A 23,796-nucleotide genomic window follows, 5' to 3' on the forward strand; every position below is an offset into this window, starting at 1 on the left:
GCTCCTTGCCCACCATTCTTGGGGTGCTTTTCCAGCTCTTGGGGTGCTCATCCACATCTCAGGGTGCTCACACACCGTCCTCTGGGTGGCCATCCCATTTCTGGGGTGCCTGGCCACCCTTCCTGGAGTGCTGGCCCAGCTTTTGGGGTGCTCATCCACTTGCCCAACCTTTCCTTGGGGTGCTCATCCTGTTCTTGGGATGCTCCCCCAGCCTCCCCAAGGTGGTCATCCCACTTTTGGGGTGCCTGGCCATCTTTCCTGGGGTGCTTGCCCAGTTTTTGGGATGCTCATCCTGCTCCTGGGGTGCTCATCCTGCTCCTGAGCTCCTTGCCCACCATTCTTGGGGTGTTTTTTCAGCTCTTGGGGTGTTCATCCACATCTCAGGGGGCTCACATACCATCCTCTGGGTGGCCATCCCATTTTTGGGGTGCTTGGCCACCTTTCCTGGGGTGCTGGCCCAGCTTTTGGGGTGCTCATCCACATCTCAGGGGGCTCACATACCATCCTCTGGGTGGCCATCCCATTTTTGGGGTGCCTGGCCACCCTTCCTGGAGTGCTGGCCCAGCTTTTGGGGTGCTCATCCACTTGCCCAACCTTTCCTGGGGTGCTCATCCTGATCCCAAAGACGTTCACCCACCCTCCCCATGGTGGTCATCCCACTTTTGGGGTGCTTGGCCATCTTTCCTGGGGTCTTGCCCAGTTTTTGGGATGCTCATCCTGCTCCTGGGGTGCTCATCCGCCTCCCAGGCTCCTTGCCCACCATTCTTGGGGTGCTTTTCCAGCTCCTGGGGTGCTCATTCAGTCCTTGGGGTGCTGTCCGGGATTTGGGGTGCAGGATGAGGGGTGAAGAAGCATGTAGGATTTTTGAGTCCAGGACCAGGGGATGTGGGACTGGAAAATGTGGGGAATGTGGGGTGGGAGTTTGGGGTGCCAGACCCCAACAGGGGGTGTGGGACTGGGGGATTTTGGGGTGCTGGGGGACACTGAAGGGGACAGGTGGGTGCTGGGAGTGTGGGATTTGTGTCCTGGGAATCTTGGGGGGCCGGGATTGATCCGGGGGTCCTGGATCGGTACCGGGGAACCGAGGGGTGGCACCACCGGGGCTGGGGACACCGGATGGGACCGGAGTGGGGCAGGAGGAATATTGGGGGGCACGGAGAGGTGGGGGAGGGATCGGTGATGGGAGGTGGGTTTGGGACCAGGGGAGACCGGGATCGGTGCTAGGGGAAAATGAAAGAGGGCTGGGGGAGACCGGGATCGGTACTGATATATGGGATGGGACTGGGAGAGAGCGGGATCGGTACCGGGGAGAACAGAACGGGACTGGGGGAGACCGGGATCGGTACCCGGATATGGGACGGGACCAAAGGAGACCGGGATCGGTACGGGGGAAACGGGACAGGACTGAGGGAGACTGGGATCGGTACCGGGGAGAACAGAATGGGACCGGGGGAGAGCGGGATCAGTATGGGAGAAAACGGAACAGGAATGGGGGAGACCGGGTCGGTACCGGGGAAAACGGAATGGGACCGGGAGAGAGCAGGATCGGTACCGGGGAAAATGGAGCAGGACCGGGGATACTGGATCGGTACCGGGGATATGGGACGGGACCAGGGGAGACCGGGTTGGTACCGGGGAAAACGGAACAGGAATGGGGGAGAGCGGGATCGGTACCGGGATATGGAACAGGACTGAGGGAGATCAGAACTGCGACCGGGGAAAACGGAATGGGACTGGGGGGACCGGGATCGGTACCGGGAAAACAGAACAGGAATGGGGGAAAGCGGGTCGGTACCGGGGAAAACGGAACGGGACTGGAGGAGAGCGGGATCGGTACGGGTGAAAATGAAACAGGACCGGGGGAGACCAGGATGGGGACCGGGGAAAACGGAACTGGAGCGGGGAGGCTCGGCAGGATCGGTACTGGGGAGAACAGAACGGGACTGGGGGAGAGCGGGATCGGTACCGGGGAAAATGAAACAGGACCGGGGGAGAGCGGGATCGGTACCGGGGAAAACGAAACGGGACTGGGGAAGAGTGGGATCGGTACCGGGGAAAACGGAACCGGGGGAGAGCGGGATCGGCACCGGGGATATGGGGACGGTACCGGAGAGAGCACGATCGGTACCGGGGGATCCGAAACGGGGCCCGGGGGGTGCAGGACGGGCCGGGCCGGGGCAGCCCCGGTGCGGGGGCTGCGGAGGGGCAGCAGCGGGGGCTGCGGGCCAGCTCCCGGTCCCGGTGGCCGCCGCCCCCCCGGCGCTGGCCCCGCTCCGAGCCCTGCGCCCGGGGCTGCAGCAGGGGCCGAGCTCCGCGCTTGAACCCGCCCCCGCCAGATCTCATTTCCCTAAAAAAAAAAAAAAAAAAGAAAGAAAAAAAAAAAAAAGGAAGGGAGAGAGAGCGAGGAAAAAAAAAAAAAAAAAAAAAAAAAAAGCGAAGAAGGGAAGGAAAGAGGGAAGAGAGGAAAAAAAAAACGCCGGCCGGAGCCATGGCCGGGCTGCGGAGCTGCGGGCTGCTCCTCTGCCTGCTCCTGGCCCGGGCCCTGCGCTTTCCGGACTATTCCTACGTGCTGGAGGAAGAGGAGGAGGACGAGGAGCCCCTGGACTACAAGGACCCCTGCAAAGCCGGTGGGAGCGGGGGGATGCGCGGCCGGGCGGGCGGACAAAGGGGAGCGCGGGGACCGGGAATGAGCGCGGGGAGCGGGACCGTGCCCCGCACGCACCTCGGGGCTCCGCAGCGCCGGGCCCGGGCACTCCCGGCCGGGGGAACGGGGAGAACAGCGGGTCCCGCTCCGGGATGCAGCTGGTTGTACTCAGGGTGAGGAGCAGGGGGGCCCCGCTTTCCCTGCCCGCTCCCGGCTGCACCGGCAGCTGTCAAAGGCGGCGGGGAGCCCCCAGCCCCCCATGGCAGCCCCCCACTCCATCCCCCATCCCACCCCATCCCGGAGCCCGCACTCTGCACCCCTTGGTTTTCCTCCGCTCCCCCAGCCCGCAGCCAAAGCTCGTCCCCCCCTCCGGGACACCCCGGAGGTGCCACCACGGGCTGGGGTCCCCCCGTGCTGGGACGGGGGGTTCGGAGCTGCTCCCCAGGTTTTGGAAGGGCTGGGAACAAACTGGGTGCCGCGAGGGGCAAATCCCCGCGTCCCTGTGAGCCCTGAAGGGGATGGGAGGATTTGGGGAGGGGGAAACTGAGGCACGGCAGGGCCGCGCAGGGCTGAGCCCGCTGCGAGGGCCGGGGTCTGGCGGGGGATCACGTTTCTCTGTACTGGCATTGTCTGCGCTGCGAGGCGGCTGTTGATATAACTCTGTCTACACGAGGGCTTTTTTCTGGCCAAAAATCCTTCCCTTCCTGCCCTCCCGGGCTGAAACAGCAAAGCTTGCAAAACCGTCCGGGCAGAGCCGGCTGGAGCCTTCCCCCCGCTCCCGCTTCCTCCAGCTGAGCGCCGGGGACGAGGCTTCCCCCGATTCATGAATTTCACCACTGTCCCCTCCTCGCCCCCCTTCCCTGCACCCCGAGACCCCCCCTCGCCTCCCGGGGCCGGTTGTTGCCCCCTTCCCATTCCCGTGCTGCCTTTATGAGATCCCGATGGGATTAATTTAATTACGGGGGTGGGGGGCAGGGGGGGGGATCAGGCCCTGCCACGCATGGAGTGAGCCAGGGATTCACCCTCGTTTGGCTCCACAACACCGAGATGATGAAATTCAATTTTTCAGGGGAGCCAGAACCCCCTGGCATCGTCCTGACTTCCCCCTGATCCCCCCCTGGCATCCCATGCGAGTGTTTAATTCAATTTTGGGGTGTTGGGACCCTCCCCGAGCTCTAAAATCATCCAAACACCAAAATTTTGCCACCGCTACGGCTGCGGGGAGGGAAAACCCCGGGAGAGGGATTTGTGCTCCTCATGCCAGAGGTATCCTGAGGCCACCGGCTGCCCGCGGCTCGCCGGCCACCCCCGGCGATGCCACCGCGGTGATGCCACCCGTCCTTGGCAGTGCCAGCGGAAGGGGAAGCGCCTCCCGTGCCGCCGCGTCGCTCCCAAGGATGCCAAAACGGGAAAGCGCCGGGAGATGCAGCCCTTGGGGCAATCAGGGAGGAAGGAACCGGCCGTGGCCCCGGTTTGCCTTCACCCGGGCAGGTCTCGGTGCCCGGGAGCGGCCGCAGGGTCAGATCCGGGTCGGATCTCCGGTTGGGAACGGCGGCTGGAAGGGCTGGAACAGCTCCCAGCTCACTGGGACAGCGGCCCTGGGGCTCGGGGTGGCTCATCCCGGGCTGGATGAGCATTTGGGGTGGGATCCGAGACCCCTTGGGTGCCCCCGAGGGGATGCGATTGAGCCCATCTTGTGCCCCATATCCACAATTTGGGGTGCTTGGCTAAACTGGGGCGCTGAAACCCTCCTGCCCAATGTTCCATCACCCACGGGGGTGCAGAGCCCTTGGGGGCTCACACAGACCCCCAAAATGGGTGTTTGGGGGGATTTTCTCTCCCAAACTCCCGTGGGATGGGATCTCCTCTCCCAAATTCAGCATCACCTGCATGGCACAACCACGGGACAGACGGACAGGGCTGGGGGTCTGAGCCCCCCTTGCCGTCTGCAGGAGCTCCCCAGCCGTGCCTGGAGTTCTGCAGCCGCCGGGATTTCACCTAGATTACACTTTCCAGGCGTAGCCAGCCCAGGCTACTGGTTGCAGTCACACTTGTCAAGCTGCCCGAAAATATTTTCCAGCCGTTATATGTCACTTATTCATGCCGGCTAAAAAATCCACCCGCCGAGCCCGGGGCCGGCGGGAGGCCTGCGGTTCAGGGCTCGGCAAAAAACCTTGGAAAATCTCAGGCCGATCGCGGGATCTGCTTTATCTTTGTGTAATCACCCGTTCGGCGCGGCCGCATCCTCCGGCGGGGGCCCGGGGTGCCACGGCGGGGCCGGGGGCTCGCTGCTCGCTGCCCTCCCTTCCCCGGCTCCTGGGAAACGCCTCGGCTGCTGATTCACGCCGGCGGGTCGTGCCCAGGGGGGAGACGGAGCTTCCTGAGGCTTTATCCGGGCTGGGAAACACATGGCCGGCAAGGACGGGGCGGCCCCGGGGAGAGCCGGGCAGAACAAAGCGGCCGGGAGAGGAGGGAGGATGGGTCGCCCTGGGCTTTCCCCGAAATTTCTACCCTGGAAGGGAGTTTTCCGGGCAATAACGAGTCATCCTGCTTGCCTGTGGTTGTGCTGAGGATTCTTGGAGGTGTCTGGGGAGAAAAAGATTCCTACAGCATCACGAGGAGATGTGGGAAGAGGAGATTGTGCTTATCACCTGGCCAGGGGCTGCAGGAGGTCACTGTGGGCAAAGTTGGCGTGGCAAAGTTGAGTGGCAAAGTTGGAGTGACAAACTTGGCATGGCAAAGTTGTAGTGGCAAACTTGGTGTGGCAAACTTGAGTGGCAAACTTGGCATGGCAAACTTGGCGTGGCAAACTTGAGTGGAAATCTTGGTGTGGCAAACTTGGTGTGGCAAATTTGGTGTGGCAAACTTGGCATAGTAAACTCGGAGTGGCAAAGTTGGAGTGGCAGACTTGGCACGCCAAACTTGAGTGGGAAACTTGAGTGGCAAACTTGGCATGGCAAATCTGGCATGGCAAATTTGGTGTGGCAAACTCGAGTGGCAAACTTGACATGGGAAACTTGAGTGCAAAGTTGGCGTGGCAAACCTGAGTGGCAAACTGGGAGTAGCAAACTTGAGTGGCAAAGTTGGAGTGGCGAAGTTGGAGGAGCAAATTTAAATGGCAAACTTTATGGAATGAGTGGCAAACTGCATGGCAAACTGGTAGCAAACTGTTGCAAATTGGCATGGCAAACTATGGCAACTTGGCATGGCAAATCTGCTGGCAATTTGGGTGGCAAACTGACATGGGAACTTGAGTGGCAAACTGATGGCAACTGATGGCAAATCTGTGGCAATTGGCAGAAAGCGTGTCAATTGATGGAAACTTGAGGCAAACTGATAGCAACTGAGTGGCAATTGGCATGCGAATCTGCGGGAAATTTGTGTGGCAAACTTGACATGGGAAACTTGAGTGGCAAACTTGGAGTGGCCAACTTGAGTGGCAAATCTGGAGTGGCAAATTTGGCATGGCAAAGTTGGTGTGGCAAATTTGGATTGGGAAACTTGAGTGGCAAACTGGGAGTAGCAAACTTGAGTGGCAAAGTTGGCATGGCAAATTTGGAGTGTCAAATTTGGAGTGGCAAAGTTGGAGTGGGAAACTTGAGTGGCAAATTTGGCATGGCAAACTTGAGTAGCAAATTTGGAGTGGCAAACTTGAGTGGCAAAGTTGAAGTGGCAAACTTGGAGCGGCAAACTGGGATGCCAAACTTGAGTGGCAAACTTGGCATGACAAATTTGGCATGGCAAACTCGAGTGGCAAAGTTGGCATGACGAACCTGGCATGGCAAACTGGGAGTAGCAAATTTTGCGTGGCAAACTTGGCGTGGCAAATTTGGCATGCCAAACTTGATGTGCCAAACTTGAGTGGCAGACTTGGAGGGGCAAACTTGGCATGGCAAAGTTGGAGTGACAAAGCTGAGTGGCAAACTTGGCGTGGCAAACCGAGCTCTACACATGTGGGAATGCAGTGGAACATCCCGAGGGTTTGTCAGGGAGCCGGGAGCAGGGAAGGGAAGGGGTTAACCCCTCGGGAAGGGGTTAAGGTGTGCTGGGAGTGGGGATTGTGAGGACAGGAAGCACAACAGGGGGGATGTTTGCAGCCAGAGCCCCTGGGAGGATGCCCAGAGGTCTGGGAGCCCTTTGGCAGGGACAGGGACAGGGACAGGGACAGGGACAGGGACAGCAGAGCCTCACGTGTGCGGGTTTGGCTGTCAGGGCCCGTCCCCATCTCCATTCCCTGTCCCTGCTGCCACCAGGCTCCTCTCCAAAGCGACAACAACCCCCCCGGCATCCCCTTGGCAGTGCAATTCCCAAATATTTCCCTTTGCAGCCGCTCTCCCTTGCACAGGCGCTGCTGCTCTTGGCCCGGGATGTGTTTTCCTCGGTGACCTGGCTGCAGAGGGGACGCGGGGAGACCTCACTCCCTGCTCACATCTCCTTCCATCCCGCCGTGCCTCAGCCTTGGCATCCTCCACGCCGAGCCCTGCACGAGGCTTTTCCTCCTTTTGCTGCCACGGAAGAGCGGCAGAAGGAAAAGGCTCCCCTGGAGTGCTCCGATCATCCCTCCCACTCCCGGCCTGCCCCCGACGGACGTTTCCTGCCCCTGGAATTCGTTTGCAGCCCGGGATGTTTATTCACGGTGCTCATTCCATGGCCCGGAGCAGGCGAAGGGCTTGGTTGGAGCCTGAACGCCGCTGCCCGGGGCTGGGGAGGGAATTTGGCTGCGGGTGCTCAGGGAAGCGTTGGCGGAGGGAGGATGTGCCTTGCAGCGGAGGGAGTTCGGGGTTGGGATCATCCCTCGCACCGGGGATGTTGTGCTGGAGCCTCTCTGCCGTGCCCACAGCCCTGGGCATCGCAAACCCACCAGCTGGGATCAGGATGCTCCAAGCAGGAGGTGGGGATGGCAGTGAGGGATATCTGAGCTCTTTGCGGGTGCTGAGTGGCTCTATCCCCCCGTGCCTCAGTTTCCCCAAGCCCGCACAGGGGCCGTGATCTGGCCTGGCTCCCAGCGTGGCCTCCCAGCCTTGAATTCCTGCTTTGTGCCTGCCGGGCTGCTCTCGGAAGGTGCTCTGGGAAAGCAAATACTCCTCGGGCCGGCGTTCACAGGCTGGCGGCTCCTTCTGTCCCGCCGACGGCGAGGGGCACCGGGAGAGGGGCTGAGAGGGGCCGGGGGTGGGAGAGGGGCAGGAGAGAGGCTGCTTCCCGTCTGTCTGTCCTGGCGGGCAGGAGAGGGGCTGCTTCTCCTCCATCCTGTCCGTCTGTCCTGGGGAGTGGGAGAGGAGCTGCTTCCCGTCCGTCCGTCTGTCCCGGGGGGCAGGAGAGGCGCTGCTTCCTCTCCATCCTGTCCGTCTGTCCCGGAGGTAGGAGCGGGGCAGCTTCCCCTCCGTGTGTCCCGGAGTTCTCCCTGCTCTCCCAGCCCCAAAACCCCGGGATGCTCCCAATCCTTCCACCCCGGGATGCTCCCAATCTTTCCTCCTCCACCTCCTGTCCCCACCGCGGTCAGGGCAGACCCCCAGGGCTGAGGGGACCCCCCAGAGCAGAGGGGTCCCCCCCTGGCCGGGCCGCGGCCCCGGAGTGTTTGGCCGCGCAGCTGGGCCGGGTGCGGGGGCGAGGGGCGGTGCGAGGAGCATTCCGCGCATATTTAAGGGCTCCGAGGACGCTGCGCCGGTGGCTCCGTGGCTTTGCAGCCTGAGATCTCGCTTCCATCCCGGTCCCGGGTGGGGCACAGAGGTTCGGTCCCTGCTCCCTTCCACACCCCAAATGCTGTCTGCGCAGAGAGGGATGCTCGGGACTCGCCAGGATTTGGGATGGCTGGGATGGAGCTGATGCTGCTCACCCTGCACAGCCCTTCGGGGGCTCCTGGCACCCACACAGGGATGAGGATCCCTCCTGTCCTCCTGCTTGGAACCTTCCAGCTGCACAAGGGGGCACCTGCACAAGGGTGAGGGTCCTTCCCACCTGGTGCCCTTTGATGGGATCTTCACAAGGATGAGGGTCCTTCCTGCCCAGTGCCTTCAAGGGCTGCTGAAACCTACATGAGGATGAGGATATTTCCATCCTCTGGTGGGATCTTCACAGGGATGAGGGTTCCTCCTCAGTGTCCTTCAAAGCCTGGTGAGACCTACCTGAGGAGGAGGATTTTTTCCACCCTCTGGCAGGATCTTGGCAGGATCTTGGTTCGGTCCCTGCTCCCTTCCACACCCCAAATGCTGTCTGCGCAGAGAGGGATGCTCGGGACTCGCCAGGATTTGGGATGGCTGGGATGGAGCTGCTGAGGGAACGCTGGGCTGGGCTGATGCTGCTCACCCTGCACAGCCCTTTGGGGGCTCCTGGCACCCACACAGGGATGAGGATCCCTCCTGTCCTCCTGCTTGGAACCTTCCAGCTGCACAAGGAGGGACCTGCACAGGGGTGAGGGTCCTTCCCACCTGGTGCCCTTTGATGGGATCTTCACAGGGATGAGGGTCCTTCCTGCCCAGTGCCTTCAAGGGCTGCTGAAACCTACATGAGGATGAGAATATTTCCATCCTCTGGTGGGATCTCCACAGGGATGAGGGTTCCTCCTCAGTGTCCTTCAAAGCCTGGTGAGACCTACATGAGGAGGAGGATTTTTTCCACCCTCTGGCAGGATCTTGGCAGGATCTTGGTTCGGTCCCTGCTCCCTTCCACACCCCAAATGCTGTCTTTGCAGAGAGGGATGCTCGGGACTCACAAGGATTTGGGATGGAGCTGCTGAGGGAACGCTGGGCTGGGCTGATGCTGCTCACCCTGCACAGCCCTTTGGGGGCTCCTGGCACCCACACAGGGATGAGGATCCCTCCTGTCCCTCCTGCTTGGAACCTTCCAGCTGCACAAGGGGGCACCTGCACAAGGGTGAGGGTCCTTCCCACCTGGTGCCCTTTGGTGGGATCTTCACAAGGATGAGGGTCCTTCCTGCCCAGTGCCTTCAAGGGCTGCTGAGACCTACATGAAGATCTTTGGTGGGATCTTGGCAGGGATCAGCGTCCCCCCTGCTCAATGTCCTTCAAGAGCTGGTGAGACCTACATGAGGATGACGATATTTCCATCCTGTGGTGGGATCTTCACAGGGATGAGGGTTCCTCCTCAGTGTCCTTCAAAGCCTGGTGAGACCTACATGAGAATGAGGATATTTCCACCCTCTGGCAGGATCTTGGCAGGAATGAGGATCCCCTCTGCCCACTGTCCTTCAAGGCCTGGTGAGACCCACAGGAGGATCTTTGGTGGGATCTTGGCAGGGATGAGGGTCCCTCCTCAGTGTCCTTCAAGGCCTGGTGAGACCTACATGAGGATGAGGATTTTTCCCACCCTCTGGTGGGATCTTGCCAGGGATGAAGGTCCCTCCTGCCCAGTGTCTTCAAGGCCTGGTGAGACCCACAGGAGGATCAGGGTCTTTCCCACCATTTTGTGGAATCTTCTCAGGGATGGGGATCCCTCCTGCCCAGTGTCCTTCAAGAGATGATGAGTTCCTCAGGAGGATGAGGATCTTTCCCACCCTTTTGTGGAATCTTGGCAGAGATGGGGGTCCCTCCTGCTCAGTGTCCTTCAAGGTCTGGTGAGACCCACATGAGGATCTTTCCACCCTCTGGAGGGATCTTCACAGGGCTGAGGGTTCCTCCTCAATGTCCTTCAAGGCCTGGTGAGACCCACATGAGGATCTTTGGTGGGATCTTGGCAGGGATGAGGGTCCCTCCTTCTCAGTGTCTTTTGAGAGCTGATGAGCCCCACAGGAGGATGAGGATCTTTCCCACCCTTTTATGGGATCTTCACAAGGATGAAGGTCCCTCCTCAGTGTCCTTCGAGGCCTGGTGAGACCCACAGGAGGATCTTTGGTGGGATCTTGGCAGGGGTGGATGAGGGTCCCTCCTCAATGTCCTTCAAGGCCTGGTGAGACCTACACAAGATTCAGGATCTTTCCTACTCTTTGATGGGATCTTCACAGGGATGAAGGTCCCTCCTGCCCAATATCTTCAAGGGCTGCTGAGACCCACAGGAGAATCTTTTCCACTCTCTGGTGGGATCTTCACAACGATGAGAGATCCTCCTGCCCAGTGCCTCCAAGACCTGGTGATTCCCACAGGAGGATGAGGATCTTTCCCACTCTTTTGTGGGATCTTCACAGGGATGAAGGTCCCTCTTGCCCAGTGTCCTTTAAGGCCTGGTGAGACCCACAGGAGGATCTTCCCCATCCTTTTGTGGGATCTTCACAGCCCAGTGTCCTTCAGGGCCTGGTGATTCTCACAGGAAGATCTTTGGTGGGATCCTGGCAGGGATGGATGAGGGTCCTTCCTGCCCTGCACCCTGCCCGGAGCCTCCTCTGCCCCAGGCTGCCCTGCAATGTGATCCCGAGCTGTTTATCTGCCAAGGCTTCCCCTCAGCTCTGTTTGCCTTTCCCAGCTCCCAGAACATCTCGTTCACTCCCCAGCCCCTTCCCAGCACCAATTTCATCCCAGTTCTCCTGCACCAGAGCTCCCAACCCTGGTGGGGCCCGAGGTCAGGCTCATCCCAAACCCCAGGGACACCAGAGGGGTCAGGCCCTGCACTGCTCACCTTGCCCAGGGGATGCTGAGCTCCTGCATCCCGGGCGGGGAGCACAGGGACCCAGGAGGATCAGGAGGTGCCTGTGGGATCAGCATGGGGTGCTGAGGGGGTTTGGCCCTGCTCCGAGCGAAAAACCTTGTTTGTCCAGAGCTTCAGCCCCGGGGTTACGTCAGCGTTCCGAGAACCCGAAAGAAAACACAGCGCAAGAAGTCAAACAACAGAGGAGGGCTGAGCTATCCCCGCCTGCGGGGGGCGGGGGCACAGCGAGCTCCGTGCGAGCTCCCAAAGCTGCTCTGGGGGGCGGCAGGGATGGAGCTGGGACCGTCCATCCCCCTCTGCCCGCCTTCGCTCCCACGCCTGGCCTTGGAGCTGGCACCGCTGGCATTGCATCCTCCTCCCCGCTGGCATCGCTGGCACCGCGTCCCCCACCCCTGCTGGCACCGCCGCGCTCGGACCTTGCCCCCAGGGCGTCTGTGACCGAGCAGAGAGCAGCCCAGGCTGGCAGCAGCTCAGGGACACCAGGACAGCTCCAGGAGGGGATCTGTGTCCCCTGGTTTGGGGTCTCTTGGGCACCGTGCCCTGGCATGGTGAGGGGATGGGCCGCGGGGGCTGTGACCTCTTCCTCCTTGCCCTCAGGGCCTCTGTGACTGAGCAGAGTTCCTGTGGCTCAGCCCGAGGCCTCCCAGGCTGGGAGCAGCTCAGGGACACCAGAACAGCTCCAAGGGGGGACCTGTGTCCCCTGGTTTGGATGAGGGGTGAGGGGATGTCCTGCAGGGGATGTGATTCCTTGGGAGGTGTTTCCTCCTGTTCTGACCTGGGCTGGGCCCAGCAGAGGGCTGGGATCACTCCTCGAGTTTGCAGAGGGTCCCCCTCACTTGCAGGAAGTCCCTCTCACTTTCAGAGGGTCCCCTTCACTTTCAGGGGGTCCCCTTTGCTTGCAGGGTGTCCCCTCCACCTCTCCCACACCAACAAGTGGCAGCAGCATGGCATTGTCCCCAGAGAAGCCCCTCAGGGAGTTTAACAACGTCTGGGGGGTTTGGTAAGCAGGGACCCCCCCAAAATACCCCACATGTCACCTCATTCCACGGGTGCACAGGGAGTGAGTGGGAGGAGGACGTGACCGGAGCCCAAACCAACCTGGAATTTCTCAATCCACCACTCTGGGCTTGGCCCCAACGTGTCCGTGCAGGGATCGCTGCGGGGACACCCCCGGGGCCACCACGCCGTGCCCTGCGGGGTTTTTGGGGGGCCCAGCTGCCCCAAACCCCCAAGAAATGCAGCCCCTCATCCTCGGGCCGGCCTGCCCGGCTCTCTCACGGCTCCCAAATCCCTCACATATGGTTTCTATATCACTTGGCTCCGCCGGCGCTTGCTGGGCTGTAAGCGAGCTTACTTTCCCTTGTCTTTCCACGCAGCTCTTGGCAAGGGATGCTCGTCCTGCTCCCCGGCCCCGGTCCTCCCCCGCGCTGCCCGTTCGGACACGTCTCTGCCGGCCCCGGGAGGGTGTGGGGAGGCCGGGGCCGGCTCCTGCCTCGGCTCTGCCCTCAAATTGCAGCCTGGCCGTGCCAGCCGCAGGTCGCTGCCAGGGGAGGTGCCGGCCCCGGCTTGTTTGTGCTTCCCTCGGCGCTGCCGCAGGTCTGCTCTCCACCCCGGAGCCTCCCCCGGTGGGATTCACCCAGCGGTCAGTGCTGGGGACAGCCCTAAAACGCGGCTGATTCACCCCAAAATGCTGCTGATTCACCCCAAAACGCAGCTGATTCACTCCAAAACGCCTCTGTTTCACCCCAAAACGCAGCTGTTTTACCCCAAAACGTGTCTGTGTTACCCCAAAAACGTGGCTGTTTCACCGCAAAACGCGGCTGATTCACCCCAAAACGCAGTTGTTTCAGCCCAAAATGTGCCTGGTTCACCCCAAAATGCGGCTGATTCACCCCAAAACGCCCGATTCACCCCAAAACGCAGCTGATTCACCCCAAAACGCAGCTATTTCACCCCAAAACGCCGCTGCTTCAGCCCAAAACGCGGCTGATTCACTCCAAAACGCAGCTGTTTTACCCCAAAACGTGTCTCTGTTACCCCAAAACGCGGCTGTTTCTCCGCAAAACGCAGCTGTTTCACCCTAAAACGCGGCTGTTTCACCCCAAAGCGCTCCACACCCCCGCTGCAGCGAGGTTTGGGCTCGGGGCCGTGCAAAGGGACGGGATCCAGCCTGCTCCTCTGATCCCCGGCTTTCTGGACCTCTCGGGGTTATCCTAATTGTCCCGCCTCGCCTTCATAATTAGTGGCTCTTTAGGGATCCATTTGCGAACTGCCTGGAGCGCGACCTTGGCTCCGCTCGCCCTCCTCCCCGGAGCTGCTCCGGCCACCCCATTCCCCAGCGCTGCCCGAGTTCCAGGGGGTTCCAGGCACCCAGGTACCCCCAAAACCGCTGAGGAACCCCCACCCCTGCTCCGGAGCCGCTGCCTGACCCCAGCCAGCCCCGCTGTCCCCAGGGCTTGGGGCCGGCCAAGCCCCGGGAGCCGCGGCCCCGAGCCACGGAGGACGACAGCGAGGAGGAGGAAGGGTTATGAGGAAGGGTTCTGAGCAGGGCTGTGTCCTCCAGCCCCGCGGTGCTGCTGGAGGAGGGGGGTCCCGGCAGACGGCGGCCCCGCTCCTGCGGGCTCCGGGCACAGCGGGAGCTTCCCGGCCCAGATGGCTCCGCTCAGAGCTCCGCATGGCTCAGAGGTCGCTGCTTGGAGCATCCTGGGGCTCTCGGAGCTCGCTCAGGGCTGGGGGGGCAAGAGTGGGTGGGAAGGGGGTCCTAAAGGCAGCAAAAGTCGGCGGGGGGGGGGGGGGGAAAGGCGGTTTTGCAACACAAATAATAATAGAAACTCTAAAAAGTGATGGATGGGTTTTATGCGATCCAGATGTGAGAGCGGGGCTGGCTCCAGCTGCTGGGGAGTGGGGGGAGCCCGGCCAGCACCACGCTCAGCTGAAGGAGAGAGGAGGAGGAGGAGGAGGGGGAGGAAGGGTTTGCCAGGTGTGGAGGGGCTGGGGAGAGGCACCCGATGGGATTTGGGATCCACAAAGGAGAGTTCACACCTCCCCTTCCCCTCCCAGCCGCCTTCCTGGGTGACATCGCCCTGGACGAGGAGGACCTGCAGCTCTTCCAGGTGGACCGCGTGGTGGACCTGGCGCGTCACACCATCACCCGCCTGCCCTCCAACTCCTCAGGTACCCCGTGCCCGCCCCCACTGCCCCCTGCCCGCCTCCCCCCGGCCCTGCTGACCCTTCCATCCCCACAGGCACCAACGGCACCAGCCCCCGGCCGGGGCAGCCTCGGCGCCGCCGGGGCCGGCAGCGCTCCCGGAGCCGCCGCGCCGCCACGTCCCGGCCCGAGCGCGTGTGGCCGGACGGGGTCATCCCTTATGTCATCAGCGGCAACTTCAGCGGTGAGTGACCGCCCGGCGAGGGGCGCCCGGCCCCGCCGTGCCTCAGTTTCCCCTCAGTGACTCCCCCCTGCCGCCCCTCCGCAGGCAGCCAGCGAGCCATCTTCCGGCAGGCCATGCGCCACTGGGAGAAGCACACGTGTGTCACCTTCCTGGAGCGCAACGACGAGGACAGCTACATCGTGTTCACCTACCGGCCCTGTGGGTACGTGCAGGGCTGCTCCAGGACCGGTTTGGGGCTCGGTTTTGGGGTGGGATCCGTCTGTTTGGGGTGCAGGAGGTGCTGGAGCTGCCAGGGATGAGGTCGGTGGCGCGGCACCAGCCCGGGCTTGCAGCGGGGCTGGAGCCAAAGGAAACAGGGGTTTGGACGAGCTCAGCGTCTTCACACGTCAGGGCACGGCCCTGGCCAAGCTGATGGTGGTTAGGAGGAGGATTTCCCCTGGAATGGGAGCCCCTGCGTGGGCGCAAACGCTGAGCCCGGGTCTGGAGAGCAGGGATGGAGCGGCTCGGCTGCAGGGCAGGGGCAAGGATGGCACCAGGTGGGCACTCCTGGCAGCAGAACCACAGAATTTGGGACAGGGGCAAGGATGGCACCCCTGGCAGCAGGACCACGGGTTGTAGGGCAGGGGCAAGGATGGCTCCAGGAACATGGGGCAGGGGCAAGGATGGCTCTGGGTGGGCATCCCTGGCAGCAGAACCACAGGATCTGGGGCAGGGGCAAGGATGGCTCCAGGGAGCTGTTTGGGCACCCCTGGCAGCAGGACCACAGGATCTGGGGCTGGTGCAGCTGTGCCATGCCATGCTGGTCCATGCCATGCTGTGCTGGGCCATGCCATGCCGTGCTGGTCCATGCCATGCCATGCTGGTCCATGCCATGCTGTGCTGGGCCATGCCATGCCATGCTGGTCCATGCCATGCCGTGCTGGGCCATGCCATGCCAGCAGCTGAACACTCCCAGTTTCCAGGCAGAGCTGAGGCTCGAGTTCCTCCCATGGGCAGGATGCCTGGAGTTCTGTATCAGGGATGATTCCCACATGCCCAGCGTTTTTTGGGACCTGATTCTCCTGGCTGGGGAGCACCAGGATGTCTGTGACCGTGTTCGCAGGGGTCTGAGGATGAGGGAAGAGATGAGGATCTGACTCCATCTTTCAGAAGGCTTGATTTATTATTTTATGATATATATTATATTAAAACTATACTAAAAGAATAGAAGAAAGGATTTCATCAGAAGGCTGGCTAAGAACAGAAAAAGAAGGAATGATAACAAAGGTTTGTGGCTCGGACTCTCTGTCTAAGCTACCTGACTGTGATTGGTCATTAATTAGAAACAACCACATGAGACCAATCACAGATGCACCTGTTGCATTCCACAGCAGCAGATAACCATTGTTTACATTTTGTTCCTGAGGCCTCTCAGCTTCTCAGGAGGAAAAATCCTGAGGAAAGGATTTTCCATAAAAGATGTCTGTGACAGATGTCCACAGCAGAGAGCCAGGAACCGTCTGCTTGCTCCCCTGCAGGTGCTGCTCCTACGTGGGCCGCCGGGGAGGGGGACCCCAGGCCATCTCCATCGGCAAAAACTGCGACAAATTCGGCATCGTGGTGCACGAGCTGGGCCACGTCATCGGCTTCTGGCACGAGCACACGCGCCCCGACAGGGATGACCACGTCTCCATCATCAGGGAGAACATCCAGCCAGGTGGGGATGAGCTTCCCTCCTCCTCCTCCTCCTATTTCTCCTCCTCATCTTCATCCCTGCTGCCGAAATTGGGGTTCCCCTGGCAGTGCCCCCGTCCTGTGCTCCTCAGGGCAGGAATACAACTTCCTCAAGATGGAGCCTGAGGAGGTGGAGTCGCTGGGGGAGACCTATGACTTCGACAGCATCATGCACTACGCCAGGAACACCTTCTCCAGGTACAGCCTGGGCTGTCCCCTGGCATCACCTCACATCCTGGGGGCAGTGACACGGTGTCCCCAACCCCTGAGGGTGGTTAGCAGCTGTGCACAGAGTTAAGTCCCTCCAAGGAATGTTCCCATTGGCGTTCTGGGTGGGATGGAACCCCTCAGGTCCCTTCCCAGAGCAGGGAATTGCTGTCCCCGAGGTCACCTCCGCTGGGGACACGTCCCCGCTGGCTGACTCACCGGCCCGCAGGCTTTAATTAGCCAGGCTGCTTTAATTAGCCAGGCTGTTTTTAGCATCCTTCCCCGGCGGTGAGGCCGCAGGGCCGGCGATTCCCACCCAGCTCATCCCTTTCCTGCCCCAGGGGCATCTTCCTGGACACCATCCTGCCCAAATACGACGTGAACGGCGTCCGGCCCGCCATCGGCCAGAGGACACGGCTCAGCAAAGGGGACATTGCCCAGGCCCGCAAGCTCTACCGCTGCCCAGGTGAGTGCCACCCCCCGAGGGCACTGAGAACCCATGGGAGAACCCCCAGGTTGGATTTCCCTCGGTTTCACCCCAAATCTTGGCAAAAGCAGCGTCATGTTGGATGGATTCACTGTTTCCAGTGGGTTTGGCGTCCTCGCTCCCTAAAGAGCACTCAAGGTGCCTCATCCATCCACTTTGGGGGGCTGTGAGGAGAATCTGCCTGTGTGAGGGTGTCCTCAGCTCCCTTCTCTTCCCATTCCTGCAAGAAAGGAGCCCTGGGCGTGCACAGACAATTTGTGGGTCTTCCCTGAGGATGGAGACTCCAGGAGATATGGAAATTACACAGAGTGGGGAAAGGTGACGTGATTCAGGCAGTGAGGGAGGGATGTGAAAGCCTTGAAATGTGGATGCTCATCCTGACTTCACCATTGCTCCCATTTGGGACGAGCCACTGTCCCTTTTAATCCCTTTTAATCACAGCACTCCCCCCCAGAGCATTGTCCCAAAAAATCCTCTCCAGAGCATCTTCTTGGAGCATCCCTCCAAAGAGCATGCTCCAAAAGCATCTCCAAAAAAATCCCCCAAAGAGCATCAGCCAAGAAAATCCCCCAGGAGCATCCCCCAAAGAGCATCCACCCCAAAGAGCACTGCCTGCCAGAGCATCCCCAAAAATAATCTGCCAAAGGAATCCCCCAAAGAGCATCAGCCAAGAAAATCCCCCAAAGAAATCCCCTAAAGAGCATCCCCCAAAGAGCACTGCCTGCCAGAGCATCCCCAAAAATAATCTGCCAAAGAAATCCCCCAAAGGGCATCAGCCAAGAAAATCCCCCAAAGAAATCCCCTAAAGAGCATCCCCCAAAGAGCACTGCCTGCCAGAGCATCCCCAAAAATAATCTGCCAAAGGAATCCCCCAAAGAGCATCAGCCAAGAAAATCCCCCAAGAGCCTCCCCCAAAAAACATCTCCCAAAAAGCATCACCCAAATTAATACCACAAAGAGCATCCTCCAAAAGCATCCCCAAAAATAATCTGCAAAAGAAATTCCCCAAAGAGCATCAGCCAAGAAAATCCCCCAGGAGCATCTCCCAAAGAGCATTCCCAGAGCATCCCCCAAAAAGCCAGAGCATCCCCCAAAGAAATTCCTTAGAGAGTATCGCCCCAAAAAAGAGCATCTCCCAAAAAATGTCCCCCAAAGAAATCCCCTAAAGAGCATCCTGCAAAGAGCATCCTCTAAAGAGCACCTCCCAAAAAAATCTCCCAAAAAATCCTACAAAGAGCATCTCCCCATAAAATTCCTACAAAAGAATCCTTCAAGGGAAGAGTATCCACCTCAAAGAATCCTTAAATGGAAGAGCAACCCTCTTCCAAGAGCATCTCCCAAAAAACATCCCCCAAAGAAATCCCCTAAAGAGCATCCTCCTAAAGCATCCCCAAAAATAATCGGCCAAAGGAATCCTCCAAAGAGCATCAGCCAAGAAAATCCCCCAACAGCATCCCCCAAAGAGGATCCTCCAAAAGGATCTCCCAAAAAGCATCCCCCAAAGAAATCCCCTAAAGACCATCCCCCAAAGAGCATCCTCTGAAGAGCGTCTCCCAAAAAAATCTCCCAAAAAATCCTTCAAAGGGCATCTCCCCCCAGAGCCTCCTACAAGGGCATCCCCTAAAAATCCTACAAAGAGCATCTCCAGAAGAGCATCTCTTCCTTAAACGGAAGAGCATCCCCCCCAAAGAATCCTCAAATGGAAGAGCAACCCTCCTCCAAGAGCATCTCCCAAAAAACATCCCCCAAAGAAATCCCACAAAAAGCATCCTCTAAAGAGCATCTCCCAAAAAAAAATCTCCCAAAAAATCCTACAAAGAGCATCTCCCCGTAAAATTCCTACAAAAGAATCCTTCAAGGGAATAGCATCTTCCAAGAGCATCCCCCTGAAAAATCCTCCACAGACCATTCCCCCAAGAGCAGAACATCTTCTGAGAGCATCCTCTGACCCCATAAAAACCCTTGGGGACCAAAACCTTCTCAGAGCCTCTTCCATCCCACCCACCCCTGCCCTCAGAGGGGTTTGGGGACATCCTGATCCCATCACAGCCCACAGATTTCCCCAGGGGTTGGAGCAGATCACCAGCAGAGCTCTGCTGTCACCTCAGAGAGCTCTGGGAGCATCCTGATCCCATCAGAGCCCACAAATCCCTCCCGAGGTTGGAGCAGATGATCAGCAGAGCTCTGCTGTCACCTCGGAGGGCTCTGGGAGATCCTGGTCCCATCAGAGCCCACAAATCTCCCCAAGGTTGGAGCAGACCATCAGCAGAGCTCTGCTGTCACCTCGGAGGGCTCTGGGAGCGTCCTGGTCCCATCAGAGCCCACAAATCCCCCCGAGGTTGGAGCAGACCATCAGCAGAGCTCTGTTGTCATCTTGGAAGGCTCTGGGAGCATCCTGGTCCCGTCAGAGCCCACAAATCCCTCCCAAGGTTGGAGCAGATCACCAGCAGAGCTCTGCTGTCACCTTGGAAGGCTCTGGGAGATCCTGGTCCCATCAGAGCCCACAAATCCCCCCGAGGTTGGAGCAGATGATCAGCAGAGCTCTGTTGTCACCTCAGAGAGCTCTGGGAGCGTCCTGGTCCCATCAGAGCCCACAAATCTCCCCAAGGTTGGAGCAGACCATCAGCAGAGCTCTGCTGTCATCTCGGAGGGCTCTGGGAGCATCCTGGTCCCATCAGAGCCCACAAATCCCCCCGAGGTTGGAGCAGATGATCAGCAGAGCTCTGCTGTCACCTCGGAGGGCTCCGGGGCTGTGACCACGAGCGGTGGCATTGTCCCAAGAGCGGGGAGGGGGTGTCTGGCACGAGTCCCCCCCCGACGGCAGGCACGTGCTCCGGGGCTGCGCTGCCAACATCTGCAAGGAGTTTGGCTCCCGCACGCTCCCGCTTAATTCCAGCGACTAATTAGCAGCCTGGAACAGAGGGAAGCCTTTTGTGAGGGGCCCCACGGCCGTGCCGCCTTCAGGGGAGCAGGAAAAGTGATTAGTTTGGAGCGGGGAAAAGCAGAAAAACAACAAAAAAAAATTATAAAAGGAGGAGCCTTTTATAAGGCCTCGAAAAATGCTCACAAGCGTCCCCTTCTTTTGTTTCCAGCGTAAAGGGAAAAAAGGCAGCGAGCCCAGGTTTCAAGCGGGATTTTTTTGCAGCGTTTCACCTTTCATCCGAGCGGGCCGGTGGTGGGGAGGGGGGCGCGGAGCTCGGGCCGCAGCCTCCTCATGTGGCTCCCAGATGGCAGCGCTGGGCCGGCTCCAGCCGCGGGAGCTGCCCGGAGCGCGGGCAGCCAGCCCGGCCCCGCGGCGTGGCACGGCCCGGGAGGAGCCTGGAGGGGAGCCACGGGGCCGGGAGCAGCTCCAGCGAGGGATGGGGATGGCGGTGATGCGGTTTATTTGGGGATTTGGGTGGGAAAAGGGCGCTGGGGTGAGGGTGAAGGCGGTGATGCTCTTCCGGCTGCTGGGGGATGCATCTAAGCCCTCCCGTTGAGGCAAAGTGAAAATTTTCTAGGGTGAAAATCTATTTTAATTTAGGTGAAATGTACATTTTTAAGTTGAGTCTGTGGTTAGAAAACATCTATTTAGCCTGACTGCAGAACTTGAGCTCAGTGAAGTTGCTTCAGTGAAGGACAGAGATAAGGGGGAGAGACAAAGGGTGATAGAGAGAGACACTGCTGTGAGAGCAGCTCAGCCTGACCTAGGAATTCTTTTTGATAAAGAAGAACTAGCAGAAAATGTCAGCGAAATTAGTAAAAATGAATATATATACAAACTTCTTGTAAAATTGTATGCATGTGTATCTGAGAAAGAGATAAAAAGGGACCTGAAGTTCCCAGAGGTACACGTGTCATTTTGAGGGAACCATTCCCACATGCGTCCAGCGCTGTAAAAAACATCCCGGCTTTACAACTTTCACAAAGTTGTGGAGTTTTGTTTATCTCTGCAAAACACAGGTACCAGCACCGCGGTGCCCATCTGGTCCCTTTCACAACCTATTGAGAAATTGTGTGCATATGTATCTGAGAGGGGGATAAAAAGGGACCTGAAGTTCCCAGAGGGACACGTGTCATTTTAGAACAATTCCCACATGCGTCCAGCGCTGTAACAAACAAAAAAAGACACCCTTTAACAAAGGATTAACCCTTAAAAACAACAGCCTGTTGCATATTCATACACCTCATGCATGATGCATAAATTCCATTTAAACACAGGAATCTGTTTGGTCAGTGCCAACTTCTTCCTCTGAATCCTAACAGTGCCTTCAAGGTGGGAAGAAGTTCGTTTCTTCTGATAATGGGGCAATAAATTCTTTTTCTCTGAAAAATCCAGGTGTCCTGTGGCTGCTATCTCAGTGCAAGTCCTTTCTTTAAGAAAAGTATCTTACATAGCATCGTTTCTATTTTAACAATTTTTGTAACCTAAAACTATATTTACCACAGTACTTACGAGAATTAATACAGCATCACTTTCTAACACAACACATGTAATATTCATTTGAATATTTGCAAAAAGCCAATCATGAAATACATGCATTTTTCACATTCAGTGTCACTGGCAGCGGATCCTTACACAGAGGCTTGGGGTAGTTGGGGCGTTGTTGGTTATGGCCTTGGGGTGGGGTTGGTGGTTATAGGGGGTGTGTTGGGGTTATTAGCGGATATGGGGACGGTGAATAGTGGGGGTTTGAACACCCCCGCTTTTCTGAGGGCTCTGAACCCCGCTTTTCTCCCTCTGCAGCCTGTGGGGAGACGCTCCAGGACAGCCAGGGCAACTTCTCCTCCCCGGAATTCCCCAATGGATACTCAGCCCACATGCACTGCGTCTGGAGGATCTCGGTCACCCCCGGAGAGAAGGTACTGACTGCTGGGGTGACGGCTCCCGCCCTCTCCCAGCCCTCCTCTGCCTCCTCCCAGCCTTGTTTTGGGGTGTCCCGAGCCCCAGCATCCCTCGTGGGGTCTGGGTTCCACCAGGTTCCCCCGGCTGGGGGCAGATGGGGCACGGGGGGAGCTCACCCCATGCTCCTCCTGCTCCTTCCCACCCTTAGATCATCCTGAATTTCACCACCCTGGACCTGTACCGAAGCCGGCTGTGCTGGTACGACTACGTGGAGGTGAGAGACGGGTTCTGGAGAAAGGCCACGCTGCGAGGTAACAACCCGGGGCCTGCTGCCCGCCCCTCCTGCCCGCCGGTGCCACCCCGGGGCCGGCAGGGGACCAGGGGATTCCCTCACCCCCTGCCTGCTATTCCAGACTCCTGGGGAGGGGGGAATTACCCCCAGAGGGGTTATTGAGGTGAACAGAGCTTCCAGTTTAGCCCAGGCCAGTGAGAGCAGGCTGGGTGATCCAGCTGGCTGGCACATCTGTCCCCCAGGGAGTGGCGGTGTCCCATCCCATCCTGGAGGAGATGGGTGTTCCCCAGGGAGATTCCAGTCTCTGGGATGTTCCTCAGAGAGATTCCAGGGAGATTCCAGCCTCCTGGTCCCATCCCTGTGATGTTCCCCAGGGAGATTCCAGGGTCCTGGTCCCATGCCTGTGGTGTTCTCCAAGAGATGCCAGGGTCCTGCTCCCACCCTGAGGAGCTGGATATTTCCCATGGAGATTCCAGGGGGATTCCAGCATCCTGGTCCCATCCCTGTGATGTTCCCCAAGAGATTCCAGGGTCCCAGTTCCACCCCAAGGAGCTGGGTGTTCCCCAGCGAGGTTCCAGGGAGATTCCAGCATCTTGGTCCCATCCCTTTGACGTTCTCCAGGGAGATTCGAGATTCTAGCCCCATCCTTGGGATGTTCCTGAAGAGATGCCAGTGTCCTCGTTCCATCCCTGTGATGTTCCCCAGGGAGATTCCAGCGTCCTGGTCCTATCCCTGTAATGTTCCCCAGGAGATTCCATCATCCTGGTCCCACCCCAAGGAGCTGCGTGTTCCCCAGGGAGGTTCCAGGGAGATTCTAGCGTCCTGGTCCCATCCCTGTGATGTTCCTCAAGAGATGCCAGTGTTCTCATCCCATCCCTGTGGTGTTCCTCAGGGGGATTCCAGCATCCTGGTCCCATCCCTGTCATGTTCCCCAGGGAGATTCCAGGGTCCTGGTCCTATCCCTGTGATGTTCCCCAGGGAGATTCCAGCATCCTTGTCCCATCCCTGTGATGTTCCCCAAGAGATGCCAGTGTTCTCATCCCATCCCTGTGATGTTCCTCAGGGAGATTCCAGCGTCCTTGTCCCATTCCTGTGATGTTCCCCAGGGAGATTCCAGGGTCCTAGTTCCACCCCAAGGAGCTGGGTGTTCTTCAGGGAGGTTCCAGGAAGATTCCAGCATCCTGGTCCCATCCCTGCGATGTTCCCCAAGAGATGCCACAGTCCCACCCCAAGGAGCAGGATTGTCCCCAGGGAGATTCCAGTCCCTGTGATGTTCCCCAGGGGGATTCCAGGGTCCTGGTCCCATCCCTGTGATGTTCCCTGAGAGATTCCAGCATCCTGGTCCCATCCCTTTGACGTTCTCCAGGGAGATTCGAGATTCTAGCCCCATCCCTGGGATGTTCCTGAAGAGATGCCAGTGTCCTCGTTCCATCCCTGTGATGTTCCCCAGGGAGATTCCAGTGTCCCAGTCCCACCCTGAGGAGCTGGATGTTCCCCATGGAGATTCCAGTCCCTGTGATGTTCCTCAGGGAGATTCCAGTCCCTGTGATGTTCCTCGGGGAGGTTCCAGTGTCCTTGTCCCATTCCTGTGATGTTTCCCAAGGCGATTCCAGCATCCTGGTCCCATCCCTGTGATGTTCC

The 23,796-nt window shown here is 59.0% G+C and overlaps 1 protein-coding gene across 4 annotated transcripts in view; it reads left to right on the top strand.

Annotated features, from left to right (window-relative positions):
• The first annotated feature begins 1,986 nt into the window (after positions 1–1,986).
• The window catches only part of BMP1 (bone morphogenetic protein 1), a 34,582-nt gene continuing 12,772 nt past the window's right edge, over positions 1,987–23,796 (top strand). The window contains exons 1-9 of one of the 4 annotated variants that reach the window (XM_064731312.1): positions 1,987–2,627; positions 14,300–14,413; positions 14,485–14,631; positions 14,716–14,833; positions 16,149–16,327; positions 16,437–16,542; positions 16,893–17,017; positions 21,765–21,880; positions 22,072–22,174. In XM_064731312.1, coding sequence (XP_064587382.1) covers positions 2,489–2,627; positions 14,300–14,413; positions 14,485–14,631; positions 14,716–14,833; positions 16,149–16,327; positions 16,437–16,542; positions 16,893–17,017; positions 21,765–21,880; positions 22,072–22,174 — 1,147 coding nt within the window. In that variant the 5' untranslated portion in view covers positions 1,987–2,488. Of the gene's footprint in view, positions 2,628–7,252; positions 7,281–7,504; positions 7,536–14,299; positions 14,414–14,484; positions 14,632–14,715; positions 14,834–16,148; positions 16,328–16,436; positions 16,543–16,892; positions 17,018–21,764; positions 21,881–22,071; positions 22,175–23,796 lie in introns of those variants that run through there. The other 3 variants (XM_064731309.1, XM_064731310.1, XM_064731311.1) reach the window with 3 other exon arrangements.

Source organism: Zonotrichia leucophrys, chromosome 22, assembly GCF_028769735.1.
Source record: "Zonotrichia leucophrys gambelii isolate GWCS_2022_RI chromosome 22, RI_Zleu_2.0, whole genome shotgun sequence".
Classification (NCBI taxonomy): domain Eukaryota; kingdom Metazoa; phylum Chordata; class Aves; order Passeriformes; family Passerellidae; genus Zonotrichia; species Zonotrichia leucophrys.